The sequence below is a fragment of the Panthera pardus genome, unplaced genomic scaffold (assembly GCF_024362965.1).
Source record: "Panthera pardus isolate Hobbes unplaced genomic scaffold, ASM2436296v1 HiC_scaffold_7, whole genome shotgun sequence".
Lineage (NCBI taxonomy): Eukaryota > Metazoa > Chordata > Mammalia > Carnivora > Felidae > Panthera > Panthera pardus.
Genome location: NW_026527002.1, coordinates 45730413 through 45747562, shown reverse-complemented (window position 1 = coordinate 45747562; position 17150 = coordinate 45730413). Strand labels below are relative to the sequence as shown.

At 38.0% G+C, this 17150-nt stretch overlaps 1 protein-coding gene and 1 long non-coding RNA gene across 5 annotated transcripts in view; one reads left to right on the top strand and one right to left on the bottom strand.

The window, feature by feature from the left end:
* The window catches only part of SPAG1 (sperm associated antigen 1), a 67506-nt gene that overhangs the window by 32006 nt on the left and 18350 nt on the right, over nt 1-17150 (bottom strand). For all 3 annotated transcript variants that reach the window (XM_019467985.2, XM_019467989.2, XM_053896607.1), the window contains 3 exons: nt 14788-14918; nt 11456-11562; nt 6563-6722 (listed from right to left, as the gene is read on the bottom strand). In XM_019467985.2, coding sequence (XP_019323530.2) covers nt 6563-6722; nt 11456-11562; nt 14788-14918 — 398 coding nt within the window. The remainder of the gene's footprint in view (nt 1-6562; nt 6723-11455; nt 11563-14787; nt 14919-17150) is intronic.
* On the top strand, nt 1017-15408 carry LOC128775357 (uncharacterized). 2 transcript variants are annotated; one of them, XR_008420088.1, is made up of 3 exons: nt 1017-1134; nt 14796-14985; nt 15110-15408. It is a non-coding gene; the product is annotated as an uncharacterized LOC128775357 (long non-coding RNA). The 2 variants fall into 2 exon arrangements; XR_008420089.1 differs by lacking the exon at nt 1017-1134 and adding an exon at nt 8563-8629 and having other exon boundaries at nt 14839-14985; nt 15110-15406.

The window sequence follows — 17150 nt, the reverse complement described above, 5'->3', positions numbered from 1 at the left end:
TGATGAGTCAGAGGATACTTTCTTTCTTTTTTTTTTTTTTTTAAACCCCCATGTTGGCCAATTTGATGGGAGAGAAAAGGAATCTTTTCCCTTTTTTATTAACAATACAAAATTTGTTGATCACTTAATTTATCCATTGGTGATTTATCTGTTCATACACTTTGTTCATTTCAGTACTGGGCTATTTTAACATTTGATTATTGTTTTTTAAAAGCTCTTCATATTATAAGGTTATCAACTGCTTGTCATTTTTCTTAGTTTGTCATTTGTCTTTTAATTTTTTTTATAACATCTGACTTACACAGGTTTTTCACTTTTACAGTCAACATCATTTACCTTTCTTTTCATGATTTTGTCTATTAACTCTTTGAAATCCCTACCCTTCCACCTTCCTGATCCCACTGACTCCAGGACAAGAGAAATAACTGTATTTTATTCTTCTGTGAGTTACTATTTAATTTTCTTATATTTCATTTTTAAGTGGGGAATAAGCAACAGCACTAAAGAGGGGCTAGATGCTTAATTTTCTCTGATTGCTTCTCACAGACTCTGTAAGAAGACAAAATAAATACTAAAGCCTCTGACAGCTAGTTGTATGATGATGGTCACGTCTAAATGCTCTCCAGTAGGGAAAGAAAACACAAATAGATGGGGAGTTCCCAAGAAAGCCCAGAAACTCAAATCCCCAGACCTAATCAGCCTGACATATAGATATTTCTTCATACTGGTCCTTGGAAGGGCAGGTGAAGGAAACCTATCATTTGTCTTGTCTCAGTACCTGATACAGAGTAGGTGCTCAATAACTGTCAGCTATTAAGTTAAATCCACTGGTTATGTTATACCTCAGTCGGGATGAACTGGGCCTGGCCAACGCAAGTGGTGCTCGCAAGGGAGCAACATTATCAGCCGAGGTTAAACAACACTAAGTGCTGCATTTTTCCATGGCCTTCAGGGCTCCCTGCATCATACCCCATAATGACTAGGAATTCTTTCTCGGAATGTGGTGATATGGGGAAACACATGCAAGGATTCCATCCTAATAACATCCCTCTGGGCTTTCACATTATTTCCTAGAAGTGACTTCGATTTCTCCTGTCTTGTCCAAGGCTCCAGGACCTCTAACAATGGAACTCGGTAAGGTGAGCATAAGATAGCCCCATTGATTTTATTTCATCTTAAAAGGACTACCTCTGTGCTTCTAGCCATTTATTCCACCTATGGATTTGCTTTCCTGATAAAAGGGAACTAACTGGTCTTAACATTTACATTCCTCTCAAGACATTTTTGTTTTCGGAATCTCACATATTTTTAAGTATTCACTGATCTACAAAATAATTATTGAGGGGCACGAATGACAAGATCAGATATGGTTCCCTTAAAGCTCTAGCTGCTTGGAAATCTGAATGAGAATATTGCTTCTCTGTAGTTCTAATGTTAGGGATAACCACTTAACTCAGAGAGAAACATCTTATGAACCTATTAAATGATATTACATAACAATCCTAACTCAGATTACTAATCATAGAATATTACTCATTGTTTAATGATTAGCCCTTCCCTGTTTATGTTTATTTGTGAGGAGGGCCATTTAGTATCTCTCCCTCCCCCAGCTTTATTGACATATAATTGACATATAACATTCCTTGTGTAAGTTTAAAGTGTACAACATGATGATTTTATATATATACATATACATGCACACATATATACACATATAAATACGTATATACGTATATTGCAAAATGATTACCACAGTAAGGTTACTTAAAACATCCATCACTTTACATAACTTTTTTTTGTAGTGAGAACATTTAAAATATACTTTCTTAGCAACTTTCAAGTATATAATACCACATTTTTAACTATAGTCACCATGCTGTAAATTAGCTCCCCAAAACTTATTCATCTTACAACTGGAAGTTTGCACTCTAACCAACTTATCCCTCATGCCCCCACTCCTGGCAACCACTGTTCTACTCTCTATTTCTACAAGTTTGGCTTTTTTTTACATTCCACACAGAAGTGAGATCATACGGTATTTGCCTTTCTCTGACTTATTTCACTTGGCATAATGTCCTAAAGGTCCACCTATGTTTTTGCACATGGCAGGATTTCCTTCTTTTTTGTGTGTGTGTGGCCTAAAAATATTCTAGTGTGTGTGAGTGTGTGTCTTACATTTACTTTATCCACTTATCTGCTGAAGGACACTTAGGTTGTTTCCATGTCTTGGCTATTGGGAATAATGCTGAAAAGAACAAAAGGGTACAGATACCTCTTTAAGATAGTGATTTCATTTCTTTTGAACATATACCCAGAAATAGGATAACTGGACCATATGGTAGTTTTATTCTTAATCTTTTGAGGAACCTCCATACTGTTTTTCATAGTGGCTTCATTAGTTTATATTCCCACCAGCAGTCAGCAGGTGATCCCTTTTCTCCACATCCTTGCCCACATTTGTTATTTCTTATCTCTCTGATGACAGCAATTCAAACACATTTGAGGTGACATCTCATTGTGGCTTTGATTTGCATTTTCCTGATGACTGATGTTGAGCACCCTTTTCTGTATCCACTGGCCATGTGAATATCTTCTTTGGAAAAATGTCTACTCAGTTCTTATGCTCCTTTAATCAAAAATGATCACATTGGTTTTTAACGCACTTGTTCCTCAACATAGGTTCAGCCTCTGATAAGAGTCAGTGAGCACAAGGGAGATAAACACCAAATTACATCTGTTTCTTTGACAGTGTAGCCTGGTGATGTTCAGTCTGGACTTTATAGAGTATAGAACGTATACTTTCTTAGTTGGCATCCAGTAACCACTTTTATGAGATAGACTTTGGAGTCACACAGATACTGGGCCATATCCTAGCCACGTGACTTACAGCCAGTGCCTATGCGGCAAATAAGTAGAACTGTCTAGGCTTCCATTGCCTAATCTATTAAAGTTTGCATTATAGCTTTCTTGAGAATTAAATAAAATAATCTATATAAAACACTTTCATAGTTCTGCAAATGTGCTAATTTTTCAAAAAAAAAAAAAAAACTAGTGATGAGAAAGGCAGCTCCTGTCAACATGGAGTAAACACACTCCACCCATCTCTCCCACTGAATAGAACTAAAAATCTGAAACAGAATTGATGCAGCAGGCACACGAGGACACCAAAAAGTAAATGGTAGCAGCCCAGTTGGGAAAAGGAACTAGAACCTGAAATACCACCAAACCAGCAGTGAGTTTCTGTTTTTTCTTTCCTCTGATATCTCCTAACCTGGGTCAAAGGCCATCTAAAACCCAGAACTGCTGCACTGGGTGTGGGGAGAAAGAGCTTCAGGAGAAGCCCTCTATTTAGTTTATCTAAAGCAACAAGTTAGCTGGCACCTATGAGAGAGAGTTGGGGAAAACCTGGTTTTTTCTTTTTTCCTTTCTATCCAATCCCAGCCCCCAGCCAATCCTGCAGCAGCTGCAGAGGCAGCAGCAGCCAAGTAGGTACCTAAACTCTTATCTCTGGTCAGAGAAGCTGTGTCCCAAGCATTCTTCCCCATTGCTTTTCTTCTCTGTCCTGTTGCTGCTTAGTCCTGGAGGCACACAGTCATGGGAAGTGTGCGGTAGAATGGGGAAATTAAAAGTCTGGCTTTCTAGCTAGAGGAATGGGAAGGAAAACCATTGGAAACCAGAATGAGTAGAGAAGAATCACAGAGAGAAGGGAACTCAAGAAAACAATTGCAAAGAATTGTATATGGACTGGACGCACCCTCCAGGTGATCTATACGCATAAAGTGACCCTAAACGTCATTCTGAAAATTTTGAGACCGGAATCACAGGGGAAGACCACTGCCCAGACCCCAGCTAGCCACAGAGTTGTGTACAGGTGGGACAGATCCAAATAGCATTGCAAAGGTCTTGAAACTAAACTGACATTAGAACCATATTCCACAGGAATGCCTGGGTGGCTCAGTTGGTTAAGTGTCTGACTCTTGGTTTTGACTCAGGTCACGATCTCACAGTTTTGTGAGTTCAAGCCCCACATCGGGCTCTGCATTGGCAACACAGAGCCTGCTTGGGATTCTCTCTCCCCACCCCACCCCCCAGCCCTTCCCCCACTGTGCTGTCTCTGTCTCTCTCAAAATAAATACATAAACTTTAAAAAAAAAACCCATATTCCACAGAAGTTGGGTAGGAAAACGGTTACCCTAACCTAATCAGATTAGCTGCTTTAAAAAAATTCTCCATAAGATTTAAACAAGACTGAAAACCACATAGTATTTAAAATTGCTAGGGGCGCCTGGGTGGCTCAGTCGGTTGAGCGTCCGACTTCAGCTCGGGTCATGATCTCGCGGTCCATGAGTTTGAGCCCCACGTCGGGCTCTGTGCTGACTGCTCAGAGCCTGGAGCCTGCTTCGGATTCTGTGTCTCCCTCTCTCTCTGACCCTCCCCCATTCATGCTCTGTCTCTCTCTGTCTCAAAAATAAATAAATGTTAAAAAAAAAAAAAATAAATAAATAAATAAATAAATAAATAAATAAATAAATAAAATTGCTAGTATACAGTACACAATTACTTAACAAATGAGGAAGAGAGAAAATATTAACATTTGGCAAGGGGAAAAGACAATTAAGTAATGCGAAACCCCAGATAACACAGATGTTAATCCTCAAAGACTTTTAGTGACTATTATAACCATGTCCCAGAAATAAAGCCAAACTCTCCCGAAATGGACAGAAAGACTTAAAAAACTTTGCAGAGAAATGGAAGATTTTTAAAAGATGGAAATTTTAGAGTGGAAAACCACAATAACCAAAATTTAAAATTCACTGAATGGGAGCAACAGTAGATTTGGGATCAGAGAAGAAAAAAATCAGTGAACTTGAATATAGATCAACAGAAACTTTTCAATCGTAAGAAAAAAAAAAAAAGAAAAAAGCCTCAAGGACTTGTGGGACAATACTAAGTGGTCTAACAATTGTGGCATAACAGTCCCTGTGGGAAAGGAGAAATAGTATTGTCCCCCAAAAAAAACTTTTGAAGAAATTATGACAGATCATCGGTTACCAAGGTTTGAGGTGAGGGGAGAATCTGGCTAAAAGGAGAGCAAGGAGTCTTTGGTGTGATGGAATTGTTCTGTATCCTGATGGTGGTGGCTGTCACATGAAATTATATACATGTTGGAACTGCATACCAAAAAACTCCATTTTCACTATATGTAAATTTTTTTAAAGAGTTTTTAAATATTTATTTATTTTTGAGAGAGAGTGCGAATGAGCATGAGATGGGGAGGGGCAGAAAGAAAAGGAGAGAGAGAATCCCAAGCAGGTGCTGCACCGCAAGCCCAGAGCCCCACATAGGGCTCGAAACCATGAACCATGAGATCATGACCTGAGCCGAAATCAAGAGTTGGGCACTTAATTGACCGAGCCACCCAGGGGCCCCCCACCTAAGATTTTAAATGATCTCCTTTAATTTTAAGACACTTGGCTTGACACCTTTAGATGAATATAAACCTGTAGAACAATATTTGCTGCAAGAATTTATTTAAAGGTGCTGAAAGGTGAGTCTCAATCCTTGAAAAACTATTTAATGTCTCCTTTTTTTTTTTCTTTTTTTTAAATCCTTTTGATGCCCTCTCTTCTTTTCCTATCTCCCTGGTGCTCTTACTCTGTTTCCTTTTTTCTCTTCCTCCTTTTTTTTCGGTCCCTTTGTCTTTACCCTGTCTTCACTGATCATATATTGTCTTGAGCTATATATCTTACGTTATATTTCTGTCACTGAAAAAATAACAATGTTTACCTCTTTACTTTTTTAAGTTGAATGAACATTTTATATTTCTCTTTCAAAATTAAAATATTCTGTCAGTTACTTGCCAAGTTGAGTTCTGTCCATGAATGATTTTCAAAACTGTTGCTTTCCCTTTGAATGCTGGGGTGGGGGGTGGCAGGCTACTCTCAGAAGGGGGTAGAGCCGCCCACCCACCCCCCTACCCCCCACAAGGGAGTAGGTGGATCTTCCCCCTTAAAGCTGATGTAACTATCATTATTTTGTATTATGAAGATAAAAGTTTACCTAGTCTGGATTCTTTTAAAAAAGTTATATCAGAGGTGAAATTATGCCTATTTCTTTTGCATATATAAAAAATTTTTTTGAAAGGCACATGTAGCAATTTCCCAACAATGCATTCATCTTTGTCCTATACTCCTGTGAAGGCAACATGTTTTGTTTACAACCAAGTAGATATATACGAAACAATCATCTAGGAGAAAGGTAAAGGTTAAGGTTAACTTGCAAATGGCTGGTACATGGATAATATGATAATATTATTGATATTATCAGTATACCATGATAATCAGGAATTGAACACCAGAGATGAGTACCAGGTTAAGAAGAAAAATGGGTTTGGAAGATTATAGTAGGAAAAACATACAGAAAAAACTTGCTTGTGAATTTACAAGGTAAAGCTAGAAAGAGTTTGGTAGACTAAGAATTTTGATAGAAAGAGAAAATTTGAGCCAGCTCATCATATAAAAAGGGAGGTTTTTGCATAACCAAAAGAGAAAAGATGTTTTACTCTTATCTCTGCTGTTGTCTTCCTGTTTTCTTCTGCTGTCCTTTCCACCTTCATCCTCTGAGTTTTCTACTTCCTGGATTACCATTCTCTTCCCTTTGGTTTCAGTCTTAGGTGCAGGCTTAGAATTTTTCAGATCTCTTTCAACCTCCAACAAGGTCTTCTGCAACATAACCACCATGTTAAAGAAAATTTCTTCCTTTAATTAAAAACATAACCATCCTGTCAGGTAGGAATATGAAGATATTAAAAAGTGAATAAAGATATCTAAGATAACACTTTTTATGGTGACTTTTCTTTCCTTTTTCAAACAACTTCATTGGTTTGTCTGATTATAATCATACATGTCCATGGTTAAAAACTTAAAGCATCATGAGCATGAAAAAGAAAGAAACCACCTGAAATCCTACCACTCTGATAACACTGACATTCTGACATTTCTAGATATATTTTTACATGTATGTATACACAGTGAGACACAGTTTTATACAAACAAAATCATATGACTCATTTTTTTTGAAGTAATGTTAAAAGTTCTACGTTTTATGCCAATTAGAATGAAAAATACACATGTATCAAAATACTTTTCTTCCCTCCCTTCCCCCAATTTTTAACAGCTTACAGAGGTATAGCTGACAAACTTGTATACTTCAAATGCACATGTTGATAGCTTTTGACCATAATAAATATCCATCATTCCCAAGTTTCTTCCTGTTTCTTTCAACTATCTCCTTTTTGGCCCTCCCCTGTATCAGCTGTTCTTTTTGTCATGATAGGTTAGTTTATATTTTCTAGGATTTTATATAAATAGAATCATACTATATGTACTTTGGTTTTTACTCAGCATAATTATTTTGAAATTCACCCACACTGTTGTATATCTCTATCAGTTCATTCCTTTTTATTGTGAGTAGTAGTCTATGGTATGGATATAACAATTTATCCATTCACCTATTGAAATATGTTTAGGCTGTTATTAATTTTTGGCAATAAAAAAGCCATTATGAACATCTGTGCATAAATCTTTGTATTGACATATGCTTGCATTTTTCTTGGGTAAATACATAGGAGTGGAATGGTTAGATCATAAGGTAGGTGTATGATTTTAAGTTTATTTTTTTCACAGGAAAATATTTATTTTAATTTACCATACATATTTACATTTTAGGAAGTTGCTAGGTCAGTGCATTTTCCTCTGTAGGTTTAGTGTGATCTTCAGTTAGCATTTTCCAAGATCTTTCCAATGGCTTATCCCATATTGTAACATGTGCTCTTAAGTGTATAGGTAAAGACAGACCCTGGATTCTTCATACAAGACTCAACTGGGTGGTTTGAAGATTGTGAACTGCTGACACTTCCTAATGGAAACAAATACTTGTTCTTGGACTAAAAGGACCCTCACTCACATCAATGAAGTGACCAATCTGTGTAGCTTGACTATTCTCTCAGGGTTCTGAGATGACTGCTCTTCTATGAAATCCATTTTATACTTGCTATGTTGAAATATCTCTAATGTCATTTTTGCTTCCACTTCCAGAGTTTCAAATGGAAGATGTTTATAAATTAAAACATGAGCATCGGGGCGCCTGGGTGGCGCAGTCGGTTAAGCGTCCGACTTCAGCCAGGTCACGATCTCGCGGTCCGTGAGTTCGAGCCCCGCGTCAGGCTCTGGGCTGATGGCTCGGAGCCTGGAGCCTGCTTCCGATTCTGTGTCTCCCTCTCTCTCTGCCCCTCCCCCGTTCATGCTCTGTCTCTCTCTGTCCCAAAAATAAATAAAAAACGTTGAAAAAAAAATTTAAAAAATAAAAAAAAAAATAAAAAAAAAAAAATAAAACATGAGCATCTTCTGTGAAGGAACACAGGTTCTCTTTTGTTGGCATCCACTTATCACGTCTCTTATCCAGAACTGCATCATAGCAGAAGGCTCCAGAGATTACAGAAACCTCTGGAGCTCTGACCAAACTGACCACACATTCATCTTTGAATGCCCTCTCTATCACACAGCTCATCATCATGGCACAAGAATGCTAATAAGCCTTATTCATTTCTACTGGACCATGATCTTTGAAAGTAAGGAATTCAGTTTCCTGGGATGTGGTCAAAGGTTTAAACATGTCCCCAGGTTGTCCATCCACAAGATCCAGAATTGACTTCCTGCAGGATCATTCACTTAAATGGATAGCACAACTATAAGGAGTTGAAATGTTTTTATTCGTCACAAAGACAGTGCCAGGGTCAGTTTTCTCATCGTGTTTAAATTCAGTCTTCTCAGTTTGAGGAGTTAATGATAACTGCCTGTTTTTCTCTTTATTAAAGAGATCATTCTGCATTATTTGCTTGTTTGCTTCTTTGTTATTGAGTTTTGAGAAGAACTTTACAGAAGCCCATCGTAAATTGAAAATGCATTTAATACACCTAACTTACCAAACATTGTAGCTTATTAGCTTAGCCCACCTTAAACGTGCTCAGAACACTGATATTACCCGATGGTTGGGCAAAACCCTCCAACACAAAGCCTATTTTATAATAAAGTGATGAAACCTAATGTAATTTACTGAATACTGAAAGTGAGAAACACAGTGGCTGTATGGGCACAGAACAGTTGTGTCTTGCTTTCCCTATGTGACCACATGGCTGACTGGAGCTGCCACTCACTGCCCCTGCCCAGCGTATTGCTAGCTTGGAAAAAAAATCAAAATTCAAAATTCAAAATTCAAAGTGCAGTTTGTACTGAATACATATCACTTTGGCACCATTAGAAAATCAAAAAATCATAAGTCAAAACATTGTACGTTGGGGACCATGTGTATATTCGTGATGCAAGTCCTTTGTTGGATATACAATTTGAAAATATTTTTTTCCTTAGTCTGTGGTTTGTCCTGTTTTTTCTTCTGATGATGTTTTTCAAAGAGCAAAAGTTTTAAATTTTAATGAAGTCCAATTTACCAACTTTTTCTTTTATGAATTTTATCCTATGTTTCCTTCTAGAACTCTTATATTCTAGGTTTTACACTGAGGTATATGATCCATTTTGAGTTAATCTTTGCATATAGTTAAAATATAAATGGTTAAGTCTTGAAAGTTAATATGTAAATATTAAATTATATTGGGTAGTGACATTAAAGGTGGTTCTCCTTGTTTAAACATTTTTTTTAGAGAGGGGCACCTGGGTGGCTCAGTTGGCTGAGTGTCTGACTTGATTTCAGCTCAGGTCGTGATCTCACAGTTCGTGGGATTGAACCCCGTGTTGGGCTCTGTGCTGACAGTATGGAGCCTGCTTAGGATTCTTTCTTCCTCTCTCTCTGCTTTTCCCACTCACATGCACCTTCCTTCTCTCTCTCAAAATAAATAAACAAGAAAAAATTTTTAAGAATATTGTCATACAAACTTTTCAATAAATATACCACCATAAAATGGAAATACTATGGGAAAAAGATGTATTTTTTTTCAGCTGGGCCCTAAACCTAATCCATAGAAATGCTGACTTGATAAATCCACCAGGGACATTAACTGCTACTGAGAGAGTGAGACAGATAACCCAAAAGGTGCATGTGGAAACAGCGACAACTTACTGCTGAAAGTTTCTCCATGGGTTTCTCATATTTCTAAATCTGTTGTGAGCAGAGGCAATAAACGACATTTGTTCCGGACTATCTTTTTGAGGATGTTTGTACTGAGAACAGCCTTGGAAAACAGTATTTCCCTTCAGAAAAGAGAGAGGTATATTTGCTCTCCAGTATAATAAAGATATTTCCCTCTGGAACAGAATTTTGGATAGGTTTGCTTGTATTCCACTATAAAAGATGGGGGATTCCTAAATTTGGGATTCTTTGGCTGTGATATAAACTTGCTGAGTGCGCAGCATCTATCTGGGCCACTCTGCACCTCCCTGGGGCACTTGGGGGCCAAGGCAACTGACGTGAACTCGAAGCTCATCAGTTTGCTATAGTGTGAATAACACAATACTTTGTGTCTAACCCAGAAGTCTTGCCTCTTCTGCTAGGCTCCCTTGTTAATTTGCAAGAAGGGTAAAATCTCAGACCCCTCACTGTTCTCAACACTTACCTCTACTCTTTAGGCCTCAAAACAGAGCCCAGAGTGCATATATGAATCAGTCTGCTCAGTCAGGCAGCAAACGCTGTCAGTGGTGCTATGCTTACCATGCACTCTTCTATGGCCATGGAGCGCGTGCCTAATCCTACCTAGGAAACTTCCATACCACTCTGCATGTTAAATTGAGATTGGCTCAGAGAAAAGCATTGCTTACAACACTGCAGGAAAGAGAAAAATTAAATATCCCCATTGTATGATATCACTTATATGTGAAATCTCCAAAAGCCAAATTCATAAAAACAGAAAGTAAAATGGTTATAACGAGGGGCTGGTGGGGTAAGGACACTGGGGAGATGTTGTTTAAGGGTACAAACTTGCAATTAGTAGATAAATAAGTTCTGGAGAGCTAATGCATAGTATAGAGATTACAGTCAGCAATACTGTATCCTAAACTTCAAAGCTTCTAAGAGATTATATCTTAATTGTTCTTACCACAAAAGAGAAATAATTATGTGATATGACAGAGGTCTTAGCTAAAGCTAAGGTGGTGATCATATTGCAATACATAAATGTATCTAATCAACATATGTATACCTTATACAATGTTATAGATCTAAATCAATAAATATTTATCCTTCAGAAGTAGGCTTATAGTTTTGGACAATTTAAAAGCCTGCTTTCTTCCACTTCAAATAGATATTAACACTTTAGGGTGTTTGGGATATACCTAGTTTTTAAAGCTGTGACCTAATTCTCAACATCATTCATCCAGCAAGACAGATATCATTTTAACATAAATACAGAAATAATAGAATTAGGTGAGGAATCACTTTCTGTACTTACTTTGGCCAACTCATTATCAGGTTCAACATTCAGTACTTTATTCAAATCTTCTATAGCTTCCTGGAGCTTGTTTTGATGTTTATATGTAGTGGCACGGCGCAGAAGAGCTGAAAATTTACCGAGAAAAAGTTATATCTTTTAATGTACACTAGCATGGTTAGAACATATTTTTCTTTTTTTAATGTTTATTTGTTTTTGAGAGAGAGAGAGAGAGAGAGCTAGCAGAGGAGGGGCAGAGAGAGAGGGAGACACAGGATCTGAAGCAGGCTCCCAGCTCTAAGCTGTCAGCACAGAGCCGGACGCGGGGCTCAAACTCACAAACCGCAAGATCATAACCTGAGTTGACGTCGGCCACTTACCCAACAGTCACTCAGGTGCCCCTAATTTGGTAACTATTTAAAACTGATAATGAATGCCTTTATAGCCCCATCATTATCCAGGTATGATGAGAGAACTTTGTATAGTTATTATTTTGAGAAGAATCAGGCTTAGAAATTTTGAAAAGTGAGAATTTTATACCTGATATATTTTAATATGCTATTTTAAAATGTAAATTTGACCAATTTGCTTCTAGTCTTAGAATGAGCCATGATTCAAACCATAAGAGACTCTTAAATACAGAGAACAAACTGAGGGTTGATGAGGTAGGGGCAGGAGAGAGGGGAAAATGGGTGATAGGCATTAAGGAGGGTACTTGGGATGAGCACTGCGTGTTGTATGTAAGCGATGAATCATGGGAATCTACTCCCGAAGCCAAGAGCACACTGTATACACTGTATGTTAGCGAACCTGACAATAAATAACATTAAAAAAAAAAAAGAATGAGCCATGAAAATCTAAAGGATAAATCATTTTCACATAAATTTAATGAAAACTGTTGCACTAAAAGTACTATGACTACGCAGAAGGAAATGTCTCCAAAAAATAGGCATGATATAACAATTATTACTTTTTTAACTTTTATTTCTGAAATAATTTTAGATTTATGGAAAAGTTGCAAAGGCAATACAAAAAGTTCTCATATACCTTCTCCCAGCTTCCCCTAATGCTAACAGCTTATGTAACTATGGAATATTTAACAAAACTAGAAATTAACATTGGTATAATACTACTAACTAAACTACGGGTTTTATTTGGGTTTCACTAATTTTTCTACTGATGCCTTTTTCTGTCAAAGGATGAATCCAAATACCACATTGCATTTAGAACAATTATATTTTGAGTAAAAAATAAAGCTTTGAAGAGGAAGTTATTTATTCACTTAAGCAAACATAAGACAATGTTTTATAGCCATACTCATTACTAGATTTGGCTTTAGTTTGTTTAAAAAAAAGTTTTTTTTTTAACATTTATTCATTTTTGAGAGACAGAGAGAGACAGAGAATGAGTGGGGAAGGGGCAGAGAGAGGGAGACACAGAATCTGAAACAGGCTCCAGGCTCTGAGCTGTCAGCACAGAGCCCACCTGATGCGGGGCTCGAACTCACGAACTGCAAGATCATGACCTGAGATGAAGTCAGATGCTCAGCCGACTGAGCCACCCAGGCACCCCATTTTAATTTGTTTTTTAAATAGTGAAGATTCTGGTGCTTTTGAAATTACTCAAACAAGGAAGAATGAAAACATAAAGCCATTCTGGTGACAGAAATTAGTGTTTGAATGTGGACTCTGGAGTCCGTTGTCCAGTGTTGAGTCCTGTCTCTGCCATTTGCTAGCTGTTTGATCGTGGGTGAGTTGCTTAATCTTTCTATGCTTCAGTTTCCTCTTCTGTAAAATGAGTATACTAATAACAGTATCTGAACCTCTACTAAGCTACTGTGAAATTAGCAGAAATAATACATTTCAAGTGCCTGGCATAGGGCCTGACATGGTGTTGGTGTGGGCTCATCAGGAGATCGCAAAGCCCTTTCTGCCATCTCCTAAAATTGGGAGTCCACCCATACTCTGTGACAGAAACAAAATATAAGCACAAGAGGACTTTACTAGTGAAAGGAGGGCAATCCATGGTAATGACAGTCAGGGCTGATCTCCCAGGATCCAGGGTCTCCCCTCAGCATGCCCATGGTTTCTGCACACCCATGTTCACAGTCACAAAAGGTTACATTCCATGTGAAAAAAATTAAGTGTTTATATTTACTCAAATACATAAACACTTAAAGAAATAGAGTCCGGGTGCCTGGGTGGCTCAGTCAGTTAAACGTCTGACTCGGCTCAAGTCATGATCTCATGGTTCATGAGTCTGACCCCCGCATTGGGCTCTGTGCTGACAGCTCACAGCCTGGAGCCTGCTTCAGATTCTGTGTCTCCCTCTCTCTCAGCCCCTCCCCTGCTCACACTCTGTCTCTCTCTCTCTCAAAAATAAAATAAACATTAAAAAAAAATTTTTTTAAAGAAATAGAGTCTATTGTAAATTATGCTACTCCCTTGTGGAATGATTGCTTCTTGATAACAGAAAAGGAAAGCAAAGTCTGACTTGTATACCTTGGACTTAGACTATGGCAAAGTTGTGCAGTCACAGAGACAGGAAATCAGAACAGAGTGCTGGTGTTGGTGAAAACATATAGTTGGTTTTGGACACATTTAAAATGTCTATGGACATATAAGTGGAAATGCCCACAAAGCCACTGGTAGAAGGTTCTAGAGCTCTGGTGTGGGCTTATTATATTAATAAATGTTAGAAAATCTGTATTAAATTACACTTAGATATTTTTTGGATAAAAAGATAGTTTGATAAGTAAGTAACAAGAAGGCAAATATTGGGACACCTGGGTGGCTTAGTCAGTTAAGCATCCGACTTCCGCTCAGGTCATGATCTCATGGTTCGTGAGTTCAAGCCCCACATTAGGCTCTCTGCTGTCAGCACAGAGCCCGCTTCAGATCTTCTGTCCCCCTCTCTCACTGCCCCTCCCCCGCTCATTCATTTTCTCTCTCTCTCTCTCTCAAAACAAATAAACATTAAATAGAAGATTTTAAAAAAAGATAGGGGAGCCTGGGTAGCTCACTTGGTTAAGCATCCCACTTTGGCTCAGGTCATGATCTCATGGTTTGTGAGTTTGAGCTCAGAGACTAGAACCTGATTCAGATCCTATGTCTTCCTCCCTCTCTCTCTGCTCCTACCAAACTCGCACCCCTGGCATTATTAACTACTTCAATACAAATAACCAGGAATTCAAATTCTAAGTTAAACTTGAAGTTAAAAGTCACTTTATGAAGATGATGATTCACATATAGAAATTAGAGCGTATTTGAAATATTCTTAGTATAATTATAGTGTGTACAAATGGTCTAACAAATCCTGATGTAAATTTAAAGCATTCTACGAATAGTTTTTACCCTTTAAGTTTCCAGGTTCTAACTCCAACACCTTTTCACAATCCTGAAAAGCACTGTTCCAGTTCTGTAGCTTGAGTTCTGCTTGAGCACGATTGTTATAGGCCACTACATTGGGAAGCACTGATATACTCCTACAAGAGAGACACTTATTGGCAACAAGTTGACCAGAGGAAAACATATGAAGATAGAGAAACTCAGGTAAAGTTGTAAAGAGAACAATCATAGCCCATGTCACGGGTGGCATTGTGTCCCCAAAACTCATGCTGAAGTCCTCATCCCCAGTAGCTCAGAACATAACTATATTTGGACGTTGCCTTTACAGAGATGATGAAGTCAAAATGAGGTCATGATGGTATACCTTCGTCCAATATGACTGGTGTCCTTATAAGAAGAGATTAGAACACAGACACATGCCGAGGAAAGACCACTTGAAGACACAGAGAGAAGACAGTCACCTACAAGCCAGAACAGGGGCCCAGAAGACGCCAGCCCTCCTGACACTTTGATCAGATTTGTAGCCTCCAGGATGGTGAGAAAATACATTTCTGTTTGAGCCCCTCAGCCTGTGGCACTTTGTTATGGCAGTCCTAGCAAGCTAATACAGCCTGCAGGATCAAAAGCAATAAAATACAGCTCTGTAAACATACTGAATCACTATTTACACAGATGCTTAAATATCCAGTTAAGCAGTTTAAGGTTGGCTCTGGCTTTACAAGTGACATGGTAACCTAAACGCCCATAGATCTCCTAAAAAAAACAGTTTAGTTAACATCAAATACATGTTTTGATCCCTTAGAGACAATGTCCTAGTACAAAAAAAATGGAGCAATCAATCACAACTAATACCCTTTATTAAGCTATTATGGTGAGTTTAGTTTATTATCTAAAAACAGGAGTTTAGCTTATAATCTAAAAGATTTAACTCTAAGGCAATGCTCATAATTTAATCCGAGAAGTTTAATTGAAGAAAAACAGGAGAGTAGTAGTAACTGAGGAATACGGACTTTAAGAGCACATTTTGTTGTGCTAAGAGTATGAATGCAAAATAACTGATGAGAGAAGGAACTTAAAACCTAGTTCGTTGCTGTTTAAAAAGTTGATTTGGAATGCTGTGAAATAATGTATTCCGAAGTATAGGAAAGATAAGGGTATTGGTGCGTTGAATTTTCTAAATCCAGAAGAATAGAAGATGAAAATGGAAGAGCCAGAAAAAGTAGCAATTTACTAAGATCATTAAAGATAATTATCAAGCAATGACATGGTTGGGTAGAGACCAAACACAGAAAATACAAGTAAGGATAACTAATACAAGTACCTGACACTGAGCACTTCCCACGTGCCAGGCACTCAACACTGAGCTCCTTTAATTCTCACTACAATCCATGAAAGACATTACTGCTCTAAATTTACTGCTCACATTACTGCTCTTCCTACTTTACGGTTGAAAAAAAATGATGTAACAGAAAGGCTAAGTAACATGCTCAAGGCCACAAGTTAGTAAATGAGAATCAGGACTCAAACCCAGTCTACTCCAGCACCTGCTATTGTTACCACCATGTTATCCTGCCTTTCAGTATTTGCTTTATTTAGTCCTCACAGCTGCTCCGAAGGAGGCACTACACCAGCGTCATCACACTGAGAAAACTGAGGCAAGAGAGGTGAGGAATCTGCCTGACGTCAGAAAGTGGCAGTCTGAGTTCCTTTAGCCATTATGCCATGCCGCTTTACTTTTTCCCTCTTTGATTTCTTTTTTTTTTAATTTTTTTTCTTAATGTTTATTTTTGAGAGAGACAGAGAGACAGAGTACAAAGGGGAGGGGCCGAGAGAGAGAGGGAGACACAGAATCTGAAGCAGGCTCCAGGCTCCGAGCTGTCAGCACAAGGTCCAACGTGGGGCTTAAACTCACGGGCTGTGAGATCATGATCGGAGCTGAAGTTGGAAGCTTAACCGACTGAGCCACCCAGGTGCCCCTCCCTCTATGATTTCTTAAAAGACAAGAAAAATTTTGTTCCCTATAATAGACTAAGATACTCCACTGGTGGAAATCTACAAAAAAAGAACATCAGTATTGATGTCCATCTATCTGAAAGGGGAAGACTATACTGAATAAAAGAACATACCTTGTATGTCCACCTAATCAGTGGAGATAAAATGCTTTAGTGACACAACATTGAAAAAGAAAATCTTCTTTTCAAAGGTGGATAAAAGTTTGTAGAGAGTTTATTTCTAAGATGGTGTAAGGGATTCTATAAGCACAATTAGTTTGTAACAATGTTTTAGGAAATTAGTCTACTTTTCATGGACTATAAGAGCTTCAAAAGCTCAGATAAGTATTTATTGAACATCTACTATGAACCAAGAAC